This window comes from Chelmon rostratus, chromosome 20 (assembly GCF_017976325.1).
Source record: "Chelmon rostratus isolate fCheRos1 chromosome 20, fCheRos1.pri, whole genome shotgun sequence".
Taxonomy (NCBI): domain Eukaryota; kingdom Metazoa; phylum Chordata; class Actinopteri; order Chaetodontiformes; family Chaetodontidae; genus Chelmon; species Chelmon rostratus.
In genome coordinates, this window is record NC_055677.1 from 15,508,358 (window position 1) to 15,521,822 (window position 13,465).

Consider the following 13,465-nt stretch of genomic DNA (forward strand, 5'->3'; position numbering starts at 1 on the left):
TGTCTGCTTTTTGCGGACATTGGTTCTGTTTCTTAAAAGAGGGAAAGGCAATAAGTATATTATTTTTAAAAGAGCCATTGTAAAGTTTTTGTTTGTTATGATAAAGAATAAAGTGTAAATATAATTTAGATCATTGTTTACCTACAGTGCAAATCTAGCTGTCAAAGAAAGAACAACTATCTGATTAGTGGAACTCACAGATGTCGATAAGGATTGACATGGAGATTCATTTTTCTCAGTGATTTTTCAAAACTATTTGAATTCTGAGGGGCCAGATTTCACGGAATTATTCTGCAACAAAAGCGCCTTTGGGGCGAAAGACAACAAACATATAGTACAGTATTTTTACAAGACTCATCAGATTTTCCATACTAAGATTTAGTTGTACAGTCACTGCTGTACATTGCTGTAAGCTGTCTCTAATATCCATTAATGCTCAGCCTTTTTTATCAGCCACACTAACGACATGGCTCTTTGGATGGCACCGTGGGTCGGTTGGTCGAACACTTTGATTCAGACCAAAATATCTCAACTATTGGATGGTTTGCCAGAATTTTTTCCTGAACATTCATGATCCCCATAGGCTGAATCCTAATACCTTTAATGATGTCCTGACTTTTCATTTAGCCCCATCATCAGGTCAGACTTTTAATTTGTCTAATACTTTGGTTTATATCCAAATACCTGTAAAATTAATGCCATTCCCATCAGCCTCAGCTGTGCTTTGTGTGATGTGCTAATGAACGAATGTTAGCATGCTGTCATGCTATGATAAAACAGTGTACATTGTAAACATTATACGTGCTAAACATCAGCATGTTACCCTTGTCATTGGCATTAGCATTTAGCTTAAAGAACTGCTTGCATGGCAGTAGACTCAGACTGTGTCTGTGCTGTGTTTACCCTCCACAATGTTATTTGACTGTCTGAATTTATCCACCATATAGTGAAAAAATCACACAGTGGAAGGAAAAAAGTAGTGTCCATTACATGTACTAGTAATATTTGCTAACAATCCCACAATACAATGCCCTTACTTTTATAGATGTATAAATATTCGTGTGACTCATCATCTGTCTGTGAAGACGCAAAACGATGATGATTCAGACGTTTCCACAGTCTCTATTTACTACTCACAATAGAGCTATTGAGTGTCAAGTGTTGTATATCAGAAGTAGTGAATGAGTGGACAAGGGAGTGATTTTGGAGACAGTCTTGTTAAAATGAAGTGATACTAAGACTATACTGTGTAGCTTACACAGTACAAAAGCACTTCCATTATATGTGTGATGTTGGTTGGTTGATTGGGCCATTCTTTACAGTACATGATAGATCTAAAGGTGCTAGAGTAAGCTGGGATGGGGTTAGTGAAGACTTTAATAAACCAACGCGTAGTGGCAGGTTGAACCGTGTAAAAAAAGACATTCAGGCTTTTATGTTTTATGACTCTGTGTGAAGAGTGAGTCTGAAAGATCTAAAAATGATGGACAGCGGCTATAAAAAATTGCTGTGAGCGAGTGTGTGGAGGCACAAATCATTGTCAAGGTCTTTTTCTTCTGGATTCTTTAGCTCCTTTGATATGAGCCTCACAGTGTCCTGTAACTTTAGTTTCATTCAAGTGCTGAATATTTTCTCTCTGCCTCTACTTGAGCTAATCACCTTCATACGGGCGGGCTCAATTTAAAAGCGCACTGCTTTGAAATTCATTTGATTGATTCCTGACGACAGCAATCAAATGGTGCAATATGCATCCTATGTCTGAGATATTAAGTAATTGCAGTCATTCTTGGGGACATGATCCATTCCAGTTTTAATTTGAGAGAGCAATGGCAGCAGCGTCTGTCAGAAAGGCAGTCTTGCATAGCTCCAGCTCAGTTCCCTGATTGCAGTGCAGAAAGCCCAAACTTGTAAGACGATAGCCAAAGATAACAACACCTAATCTCCAAACCTATCTGCTCGTTTCCAATGTGAGGAAGCAGGTCTTTTTTAACAAGTCTATTAGATTGGACAGCCTCAATCAATTGAGCAGAGGCAGCCAAAGGAGACGAGGGCTGCAACACAGGGAGGAAGCAGACTCGCCCTCTCTGTTCAGTGTTGTGGATTCATTTTGACATCACAGCGTGATTGGAAATTGGACATGCTGTGCATTTGCATGCGCAAGACGCTCACCGAAAAGCAAAAACTCCCTGGGTTGTGGATTTGTTTTCGTTTTTCACATCCTGAAATTAATATAGACTGCCCCACTGTCATAATCAGTCAGTAGAGCCTGCTTGAATCTTGCCACTGACAGATGTTTTATGGCCAATGGCTTCAGATTTGCTGCCCTGCTGATTTTCCATCAGTATGGATCAAGTAATTAGATACAAGTCTACCCTAAACACATGTAGATAGCTGGAGTTTAGGTTTTAGTTGTCAAATGCAAGGGAAAAAAAGACAATTGAAGAAATCAGAAAAATGCTAATGATTGACTGTCACCTGTGATAAAATAAACTGCAGGCGTCAGTTCTGCTTAACACAGCGTTTGTCTCCAGGCCTCTAGTGTTTTTCAAAAGCAGAAAGGCACCTGTAATATGACTTTTTACTGTGGCATGTCAAGGAATTTGGAGTGTTCCCCTCTATGTAAGCATATGGACTTTGTCCATTTCACATATAATAGAATTAAAAAAAGGTTGGTTAGCCTAATAAAGTCAGACTGTAGGTCTGTGGTTGGGTGAATTGACTTGTATGTTTCCAATGTGGTCACTTTGTGTTTTATGGAAAACAAGTCTTTGGAAAAGTGATTGGGCATGCTTGGCTCAGCTTGTGCATGAACACAAGCCATAGAAATACACCTAAATTCTTTTTCCCTGCCCTTAAAAATGTTGAGCCCCTAACAAACAATGACAGTCTGAGCTATGTCTGCAGGGCAGGTGTCTGTGATTAAAAACTCTCCTGCCTGCAAACCATTCATATGTGTCTTATTGGCATTCGTGTATAGGTTGTAAAGTTTGGTATAAGGACCTTCAAAACTTGAAAAAAAAATCATAACTAAATAATAGTGACACAAAGGCGTTACTTTGTCTGTGCCAAGCTGCAAGGTTTTAGGTGGAGGAATGTAAAGACACAATAAACTTTTTGATATTGTTCAGCCAATCAACAGAAGGGGACCTCTTGTGTAAAGCTTTGGGAGAGTGTTATTTTATTCCAATGCCTCAATAAAGACTGGATTGTTATGCAGGTCTGCATATTGTTGAGAAAGGGCTTTTATGTGAATTTTATGTTTTTCATGTGTCAATGATATTGTTCTGTGGCTTTTATATGCTTCTTCTCGGAGTGAAATGGCAAACACTTTGTCAGACATTAAAATGTAATGTGTCTCAAATAATGATGAGAGCGAGGTATCGTGTCAGATGGTGGGTGGAAAATATGGCACGCAGCTTCATAAGAAGCACAAGTGAACATCAGAATGACTTTTGTTTTAATAAGCATCATTCAGAGGAAGTTATAACCCAAGTATATACGGTTTTACAAACGAAATTTATTGTATATCTCACCAGTAGAATTTTGGTGTGAATTGAAATGGGTCTTTTTCCTCAGTCCTCCGGCTTTTGTCTTTTTCCACTTACCAGCAGCATTTTGCAGTTCAAGAACTTCCATCAACACAAGAGATCCAGCATGTGGAATCGGTTGATGCGGAGGAACAAGGCCAACCCCAGAGGTCTTACGAGCAACAGGAAAAGAATGTGCATGAGAAGGCGAGACAACAGCATTCGCCGAACAAGGCAGGCGGCGAGAAGAAATATGAGCCATGTCCGAGATGGAAGAATCTCGGTCTCATGTCTCCATGTGGGTATGTAATAATTCCTCTCGTAAGATGTGTCCTGAAATATCTTCAGCCTACCACGTAACGTGCGTGGCGGGGATCCCTCTAGTTAAGGAGATGAGCTTTAGATGACAGTGATGTCAAGCTTTGTCACATGTCCATTGCGTCTGCCAGCAGTCACACATTATAAAGAGATGGTTTTATGGTTTATAAATTTTAGGGCAAGTGCAAATATTCCTGATTACACAATGATCTGAGTTAATAAATACGTTCACAGTGTGGAAACCCTTTCTGCCCAATTACAGACAGAAATGTTGGGAAAAAGTCTTAGAAAAAATCCCAAAAAGATCTATCACATATGGTCTTTGATTGATAAATAGATCTAGCAAGCGCTGAGCTGTTGCAGCTGTACCTTGTGATAACTATACCCATTTGAGGAGGAATTGGCTCAAGATAAAAGTATCTCAATTGCTAAAAAAAAAGAAGCCTGCTGAACCCTTGTCTCGAATTGTTAAATAATGATTATGTTAGAAAAATAACCATTTTCAAAATAGAAGCAGGCATAATGACTCTTATTTCACATCATTATAGTAAAGCAGAGGGAAAGAAACCGAGTAAGAGCTCTGGAAAGGAGAAGTCTGGTGAAGTACAGAAGAAAAAGCTGGGACCAGGAGCCAAGACCAAGATGAAAGCAGAATTCTCCGTGTCCTCTTTACCGGGACGCCTGTCCTCCCAGAAAATGTAAGTGTCTGAATTAGTTCTATTTTGTCAGAATCTATCAGGACTCTTTCTTTCTCTGCAGGTAGAGTAACCAACAGTACACAAGATTTAGGGACTGATAAGAACAATTAAATGTGTTTCAGCAGTGGGGAAGTTTGGAAAGTGTAACCTGCAAATACATTGTACTGAACAAGAACCTATGTAATAATGTTTTTCCGGCTCTTGGCAGCTATAGCGCCTCAGCTGTCTCCATATTTGCATCTGCCAATGAACACAGTCTGCTAGCGTCATAAATTGATGTTAGCCACCGTTCACTGATAGCGCTCTTTACTACTCATCAGTTATTGTATAGCAAAAAAGACCTTAGGGTGCTGTCACTCAATCACAGTCATGACTCTAACACCACCCAGGACAGTGTGTTAGCCTGGCAGCTTCATGAAGGTCTTGGTCAGTGTTTATGATGTTGCTTTCTGGAAAATACTGGCTCGTATCGGTTAGCTCCTTCTGATAATAGGTTCCCCTGGCAATGCTATTTTGTATGTACATGGGAACTGTCTCTCAGTGGCCCCATTTGAAAGCATACCAAGTTTCATTGCTCCACAGTTCCCAATTTTCATGATATAGTTATCCAAGTGGTCCGAGCAACTTTAAAAAGCCATCTGCATTTCTGTTTGCATCAATAGCTTAACAAGAGTCTTTGCTCTGTATATGATGAAGACTCCAGTCTTCCCATGACATTATTCCAATCTTTATTTTCCTGCTGCTTGGATTCTGAGGAAGTTCAAACTTGACACTTGAATTTCAAAATCCTTAATGGGTCTCCTTGTGTGGGATGACCTGAGTCTGTTTTTCCATTTAATACACAGGGAAAGAGATTTAATGATATTGTATTGCATCAGTTTTGTCTGGCTTTTGATCGTCTAGTTGTCACACTAACCCACACCTTTGTAGATTGTTATCTGACATCTAATGTGCACTGTTATCTGCTCTTTTCTGTGCAGTAAGACCCCAGCAGGAGCCGTGCCAGTGGATGGTTTCAGTGAGAGTTCATCTGAGAGTGAGGAGGAGGAAGAGCAGCCAGAACGTCGTCCGGAGAGTAACACAGATCTGCCTCCTGAATACTGGCAGATCCAGAAACTGGTCAAGTACCTCAAGGTATGTGAACGTTACCTTGTACACCATTGTTACTTTCCTTTTCCAACCCAAAATGGTGAATGGCAAAGGCAGGCCACAACTGAAAGGAAACAATAATGCCCATGCTCTTTTCCTTCTCCATCTGACTCAGTGTTCGACTTTCAGAAACCTCTGCAGAATTGCAATGCATGGAAAATAATACTCAGTAATGGAGGTGCAGGGGAACTTAAGATAACTGCTAGGTATCAGAAAAATGTAGCTTTCCAATCACATAATCCCACCTGTCTGTTGTGCCTCAGTCATATTAAGGTGCCACTCAGTAAAAAGAAGATGATTAAATAAAGTGTAGGATGCTGCCATTTTAAGCAGTGCTTTGTAGGAAGATGCTTATTGAAGTGGTTGGCTCGGCACGTGGATTCCTGGTTTCTGACACAGGCCTGTTTGGTTGCACATGTGAGCCAAGGCACAGGGGAAAGAGCTGTCTGACAGCAGCAGCTGTATGCATGGTTTGCCCACACCGCAGAAGCATAAAAATGAAGCGGGTCTGTGATAGGTCTGACAGGGCATATGGTGAATATTAATGTGTCAAAAAACATGGAAGGAAAAGAAAAGAGGATAGAAACGCCAATGACCCAGACTGGCTGGGAATACCTCTGACCGCTTGACTTCAGAGATTACCCTGCCTCACTGAGTGGTCTCTATTATCTATTTATCTGGACAGTATCATTCAGACAGATTATATTAAAACAGACTGTGTTTATTTTGACAGGAATGTGTTTTTTTGCAAACCTGTCCTCTTCTTTTGAACAGCAGAAATACCTTAAATGCTGCTTCAACTCAAAGAAATGTAAATGAGTTCATGTTATTTCAGTGTGTCATAATAGTCTACATTACATAGTGTTAGTATGGGATTTCTGATATGACCAGCAGATTTTTGTTCTGTGGCTTGGTGCTAAATAAGATTGTTCACAGTGCAACTGAGTAAATCTTTTGTTGACAGTCCTGTTGTAAAGTTCACCCCTACATATATATTTTTAGCTCAGAAAATAGAATATAATAGAAGGAAAAACCCACTCTAAAAAGCAGGCGGCTATTCCTTTCCAGAAAGGAAAAAAAATGATGTAAATGATACGAAAGAGGCACATTCAGATTAAAGAAACCTCACTGCTCTGTATATTTTCTACTTTTCAGCAGGACCGTAGCTTTAACTTTAGGGTTGTGTGTGTGTTCCTGCTTCAACAAGATGCAGCACTGCAGTAACCAACATGTCCTAGCTTTCTATCTGTCTGGAAACCACACAGCACAGTTATTTATGGGGTTTGTCCAGTAGTCATTTTATAATATCATTACCATCAGACGCTGAAACTAACCATGAGCCAAGTTAAATATCTGTTTTATTTTAGGAGGAGATCTTTTTTCCCCTTTCCCTTGCACTATAGACAGCCGTTTGTACTCTAGGAAGTTTAACGCTTTCATAAAGCGACACACGGATGTTCTGTTTTGTGTTTTAATGATATTTATGTATGAATATTTGCCTAGGGTTCTGATGTGTTTGTTTTAATACTTGTATGACCAAGATATCTGTGCCTGTGAAATGGTTACATGGTCTCTCACAAAATCCAGCATGCAGATTTAATTCTGTGTTTAGCAAGCATGGGTTTATACAGCACATTTGTGTTTGTGTGGGTTTATGTACATACTGTTGGAAATGTCTGTTACACGCTGACATGGAAAACAAGTTTTAACATAATTCACTTTCCTTATTCCAGTCTGTAATGCATCACTGCCACAGTATAAGCAAACATTTTATCATACTTTGTATTTGAGCATATGCACTTATAGGCTATACATCTATAGTTATATATACAGCATATAAGCATTTATTATTATGAAAAGCAGTCTGGAAACAAGACAAGCTAAGTAAGAACTTTACTAAAAAGTCAAGTGTTGTTTTTACAAGTGAAGACTGAGTAACTTCACACTGTGAGTTTAGCAACTAAGGCTCAAATGTCATCTGAGTATTTTGTCTCTGTATAAATAAAGACAGAATTCACCAGCTGCTATCAGTTAGGTTGGCCTGTGGCTGTCTAAACATAAAACAATTTTCATATTCTCGCAGATATAAATATTGTGTCTGATATTCAATATGTTACCAGTTAACAGATAAACATTTCAATATTGTGTGTTGTAAACATTTTCATAATTTACTTTTTGCAATATTTGTTTCTTTTTTCCTGAGCAGATGGATTTTTCTCATCTTTTCTGAACAATCACAATGAAATGATAATTCAGCAGACAGCTTTTAAAAAGTATTACCGTGAGTGCAGCTTTTCTCCATAGCTTTACATTTATGTTTCTCTCACTGCAAATTTCCCTTAAGTGTGAGAGTTCTGTGGATTAACAGACTGAGCTGGGCCCTTGACACACATGATAATGTGCTCAGCCCTCATTAAGGCAGCTCCCCCTCTGCTGGGCAGTCACAGTACTACTGGCCTGCTCTTCTCTCCTGAGAAGCAGTCTACTAATTGCTACACTAAAACTAATCCTGTCTCCTGTGTATAAGAGCCAGTATCCACTCATTTTCTCAACAGAAGTGAATTTGTTGCCAAATATGTTCTAAGTAGTTAAGCATTTTTGATGCTTTTTTAATAACTACAGCACTAAATTAAAACATTTAATTTTAGTGCCTGTAATACATTTACAACATGTCTAATCTGGAGAATTTACTTACAAGAAAAATTGCATCATTTCATTCACATGAACTAAGCAACTTTTCAATTCAAAGACCCGACTAGACATTTGCTCAGCGTGCGCTGCACTCATTTTACGACAGCAAGGCCTATTAAGTGATCAAGTTTTATGTTATAGGAGATCCTATGTCAAATATGAAGCAAGAAACAACCAGTGATCTTTCATTCTGTCCCTCCAGTACTTTTCCCATAATAGAGCAGGAGATTGGGTTTGTTCTTGTCATTAGTATCCTTGCCTGTAAGTCTGCTGTAGACTGCAGAGAAGTATGAAACCTCATGCATCCTCTCTGGCTCGTCCAGTGCCAAGACCCGCTTCTGCTCTCTTACACTAAGCTCTATGAAGAGCTGGCAGTGGCCCGAACCCACCTGTCACCAGTCCAGCATTGCAGACATACGCTCCTATGTATCTCAGCAATTATACTCAGTATGCACGTTTACCCCTGTTGGCATGAAGTCCAAGCCAAACACACACTCATGCACAAAATATTTGTAACAAAATGATATTAAGAAAAGGGCCTGAGGTCAATAGGGTATCATTGACAGCTCTATTAACCCCATCCCCGCTCCCACATGCTGGGGACCATGATTTATAAGCCTGGAGTGGCTCAGGCAGGGCAGTCTGTGTCTGCAGAATCCCGTCTGCTGCTACATTCAGTCCTGTGAAGGCATCGGCTATTTAGTAGCTCAGGCTGAGACACCTGCAGTAAAGGAAGAGACAAAATGCATAAAGCATCTTTAAGTGGCTGATATCAGCTTTACTTCATGAATGGAATTTCATCCCTCATACTGCTTAATTGCTCCTAAATCCATTGTTGATTAAGGAACTTCATGAGTCAAGTGGATAAAGTATTTATGCAAGTGCCTTTAATCATTTCTAGATGAGCTGCCATTGAACTGCTGATTAATGAGTATTATCTGCCTAAATAGCATGAAGCAAATTCCAGTGGTCCTCCTATAAATTCTCTTAATGGGATGTGTTACTGTTGAGGTGGCTGCAGTAGCATAAATATTGGTATTGGGAATTTTTTTCCATCCACCCTGTCATTAGAGAGTCACAGCCTCAACAGGTTTTACAATGTTTCTGTCACTTCTCTTTACCTTTTTTAGTGTTTAGTGTTTTGTTTTAATCCACACTAGCTGCATGGCTCCATGGATGGCAATGCCAGTCTGTTAGGGTGTCTGACTTTGGTCTAGACGTACACTACCGTTCAAAAGTTTGGGGTCACCCAGAAATTTCCTTATTTTTGAAAGAAAAGCACTGTTTTTTGTCAATGAAGATAACTTTAAACTAATCAGAAATACACTCTATACATTGCTAATTTGGTAAATGACTATTCTAGCTGCAAATGTCTGGTTTTTGGTGCAATATCTACATAGGTGTAGCAACTATCACTCCAGGGTTCTAATGGTACAATGTGTTTGCTCATTGCGTCAGAAGGCTAATGGATGATTAGAAAACCCTTGTGCAATCATGTTAGCACAGCTGAAAACAGTTTAGCTGGTTAGAGAAGCTATAAAACTGACCTTCCTTTGAGCAGGTTGAGTATCTGGAGCATCACATTTGTGGGGTCGATTAAACACTCAAAACGGCCAGAAAAAGAGAACTTTCATGTGAAACTCGACAGTCTATTCTTGTTCTTAGAAATTAATGCTATTCCATGCGAGAAATTGCCAAGAAACTGAAGATTTTCTACAACGGTGTGTACTACTCCCTTCAGAGAACAACACAAGCAGACTCTAAGCAGAGTAGAAAGAGAAGTGGGAGGCCCCGCTGCACAACTGAGCAAGAAGACATTACAGTACAGTACATTAGAGTCTCTAGTTTGAGAAATAGACGCCTCACAGGTCCTCAACTGGCAGCTTCATTAAATAGTACCCGCAAAACGCCAGTGTCAACATCTACAGTGAAGAGGCGACTCCAGGATGCCGTCCTTCAGGGCAGAGTGGCAAAGAAAAAGCCATATCTGAGACTGGCCAATAAAAGAAAAAGATTAATGTGGGCAAAAGAACACAGACATTGGACAGAGGAAGATTGGAAAAAAGTGTTATTGACCGACAAATCGAAGTTTGGTTCACACAGTTGTTTGGAACAACTGAAAAGATGCTGGAAGAGTGTCTGACGCCTGTCAAGCATGGTGGGGGTAACATGATGGTTTGGGGTTGCTTTGGTGCTGGTAAGGTGGGGGATTTGTTCAGGGTAAAGGGGATTTTGAATAAGGAAGGCTATCACTGCATTTTGCAACGCCATGCCATACCCTGTGGACAATGCTTGATTGGAGCTAATTTCATCCTACAACAGGACAATGACCCAAAGCACACCTCCAAATTGTGCATTAACTATTTAGAGAAGAAGCAGGCAGCTGGTATTCTATCTGGAATGGAGTGGCCAGCGCAGTCACCAGATCTAAACCCCATTGAGCTGTTGTGGGAGCAGCTTGACCATATGGTACGCAAGAAGTGCCCATCCAGCCAATCCAACTTGTGGGAGGGGCTTCTAGAGGCGTGGGGTGAAATTTCTCCAGATTACCTCAACAAATTAACAGATAGAATGTCAAAGGTCTGCAATGCTTTAATTACTGCAAATGGAGGATTCTTTGACAAAAGAGTTTGAGAGGAAAAAATATTATTTCAAATACAAATCATTATTTCTAACCTTGTCAATGTCTTGACTATATTTTCTATTCATTTTACAACTCATGGTGGTAAATAACAGTGTGACTTTTCATGGAAAACACAAAATTGTCTGGGTGACCCCAAACTTTTGAACGGTAGTGTACAGTGTCTCAAAAACCATTGGATAGTTGAAATTTGGTACAGACATTAATCATCCCCATAGGAATCCAGCTGACTTTGGTGATCCCCTGACTTTCCCTCTACTGTCACTTTTAGATTGACATTTTTAGTTCAGAGTGAAATATCTTGACAACTATTACATGTATAACTGATAAATTTGCTGCAGATGTTCAAGGTCCCCAGAGGATAAATTCTAACGATTTTGATGGTTCTCTGACTTCTATCTAGCACCACTAATAGTTCGATGTTGTCACATTTTCAGTGAAATAGCTTGACATCTACTGGATTGATTGTGATAAAGTTTTGTAAAGTCATCCTTGGTTTCCATTGTCACTGTGAACATGTTAGCATGTTCACAGTGACAATGTGAGCACCTAAGTGTCTAAGAGGCAACCGTGATAAGAGCTGTTCAAATACTAACGAAAGGTGCTTCAGTGCTTTAAGTGACGCATCATTTGGCTGTTCATGACAACATTACACATCTACAGTCTGTATCAGCTATAACAAGTTCAGAACAATGAAGTCACTTCAAGGTGTTTACTGAGTTGTGGTTCTTAAGATATTATTTGCATAGACCATAATCAAATAATTATCATCTTAAATCTCTCTTTCAAGAAAAAGGGAAACAAGCATTTTTAGTCGGATGATGATTTTAACTCAACATGGTTGAAACTTAAGAGTGATGATGTACACTAGAAGTAGATTAGGCCTAACATGTTTATGCGTATCTTTCGTAAACTTCACAATCAGACTAATTTGAGAACGTTTCACACTACAGCAGACAGCAAACTTGAACAGAACTGCATGAGAACTGCAAGGAGATGAGAGGGAGAGACAGAGCCTGGACACAGGCTGGAGATGTGACCCACGACCAGTTCATCATAGTTTATAATAACCCAGCGCAGTGAGGATACAGACAATTCATAGTGGAGATGAGCAAAGCCTAAACATGGATCTACTGTATCTGCCTGTTACTTTTAACAGAGACTCCAGTCTGCAGTGTTGTTCACACACTTCATTTATAAGCCACAGAACTGTAGAGTAACCTTTAGAACACTGTAGATCACCACAGCAGAATCTTGTCAATAACATCTGCCACCTCATAATTACGTAGCCTAGTGTAAGTGCATTTGGATTCTCTTAGCACCGCGGTCGTCTTTTCCTGAGTCCTTATGAATTCTCCTTCACATCTTTCCTTGAGCTCATGATGTTTTCTATAAAGATCAAGGAAAAGTGGCTAAGAAGGGACAGGGGATGTCATTTTTTGACTATTTGACCAGACCCTTAGTGTGGTTTTCCATTGGGTGAAATTTACCAAGATATTCATCACTGCTGTTAGCAGTAACACATATCTTGACTGCTGGAAGCACACTTGTGTTTATGAGACAGACCCTTAAAGATGTGCAATACCCTGTATATTAAAAGAAAACTAACTTAGTATTGGTATTACATATTTATTATTGAAAGCCAAGCCAGTAGGTTATAGCATACATGCTCCCACCAAGACGGAGCACGGATATTAAACTGCTTTTTGAATTTCTTGTTCTAAGGTCGAATAGTGGTTGAATTGGTTCCACTTTTAGCATCTGCTCAGAGAGTCAAAGATATTTCACCATAAAAGATTGTCAGATGTTGTCAATGTTTTAAAGAATGTCGACAATACTTCAAGACCAAAGCTAACAAAAATGAAAGCACATGATCTCTTTTCTGTTCTCCCAGCTATCACTCCTAAACATAGCTTTTTTTTTCGTTGTTTTTACAAGGTACGAACCTTGCCTGCTGAATCCTTTTGAAGAGTGAGAATGGAGGAGACAAAGGAAGCAGTAGATCCACTGCTGTTAATGGGCAAATGGTTCACATTTAGGCTAGCATCATGATATGGAGAACACATGTGGCTGTTATCCTGCTGTGTCAGAGCACTGCTTTGTGAGGGAGATATGATCAAACACTACTTTAGACTGCGGTATAGGTCTACGCTGATGAGCCAGCCCCTCCAACAGCTGCATGAAACAGATTAGCCTCCCAGCCTTCCATATAGTGATTCGCTATTTTGTACTTATATGGGGAGCTAATAGCAGGACATGCTACATTCTTATGTTTAGTTGAAATAATCTATTTAGGATGATCCTGAAGTCTCAAATCGTTTGCAAAGTGTGCAACTAATAAAGGCGTATGAATCTTGGAACGGTAGAGGCGACCTTGAATCCACTAGATGAGTATTCTATCTGTAGCACATTTAAACCACTGTAAAAAAGGAATAATATTT

General features: G+C 39.6%; 1 protein-coding gene across 1 annotated transcript in view; it reads left to right on the top strand.

Moving 5' to 3' along the window:
• Positions 1-13,465, top strand: part of odad2 (outer dynein arm docking complex subunit 2) — a 39,912-nt gene that overhangs the window by 5,207 nt on the left and 21,240 nt on the right. Inside the window, exons 7-9 of the mRNA XM_041961936.1 lie at positions 3,612-3,829; positions 4,394-4,543; positions 5,524-5,677. Of these exons, the coding sequence (XP_041817870.1) occupies positions 3,612-3,829; positions 4,394-4,543; positions 5,524-5,677 (522 nt within the window). The remainder of the gene's footprint in view (positions 1-3,611; positions 3,830-4,393; positions 4,544-5,523; positions 5,678-13,465) is intronic.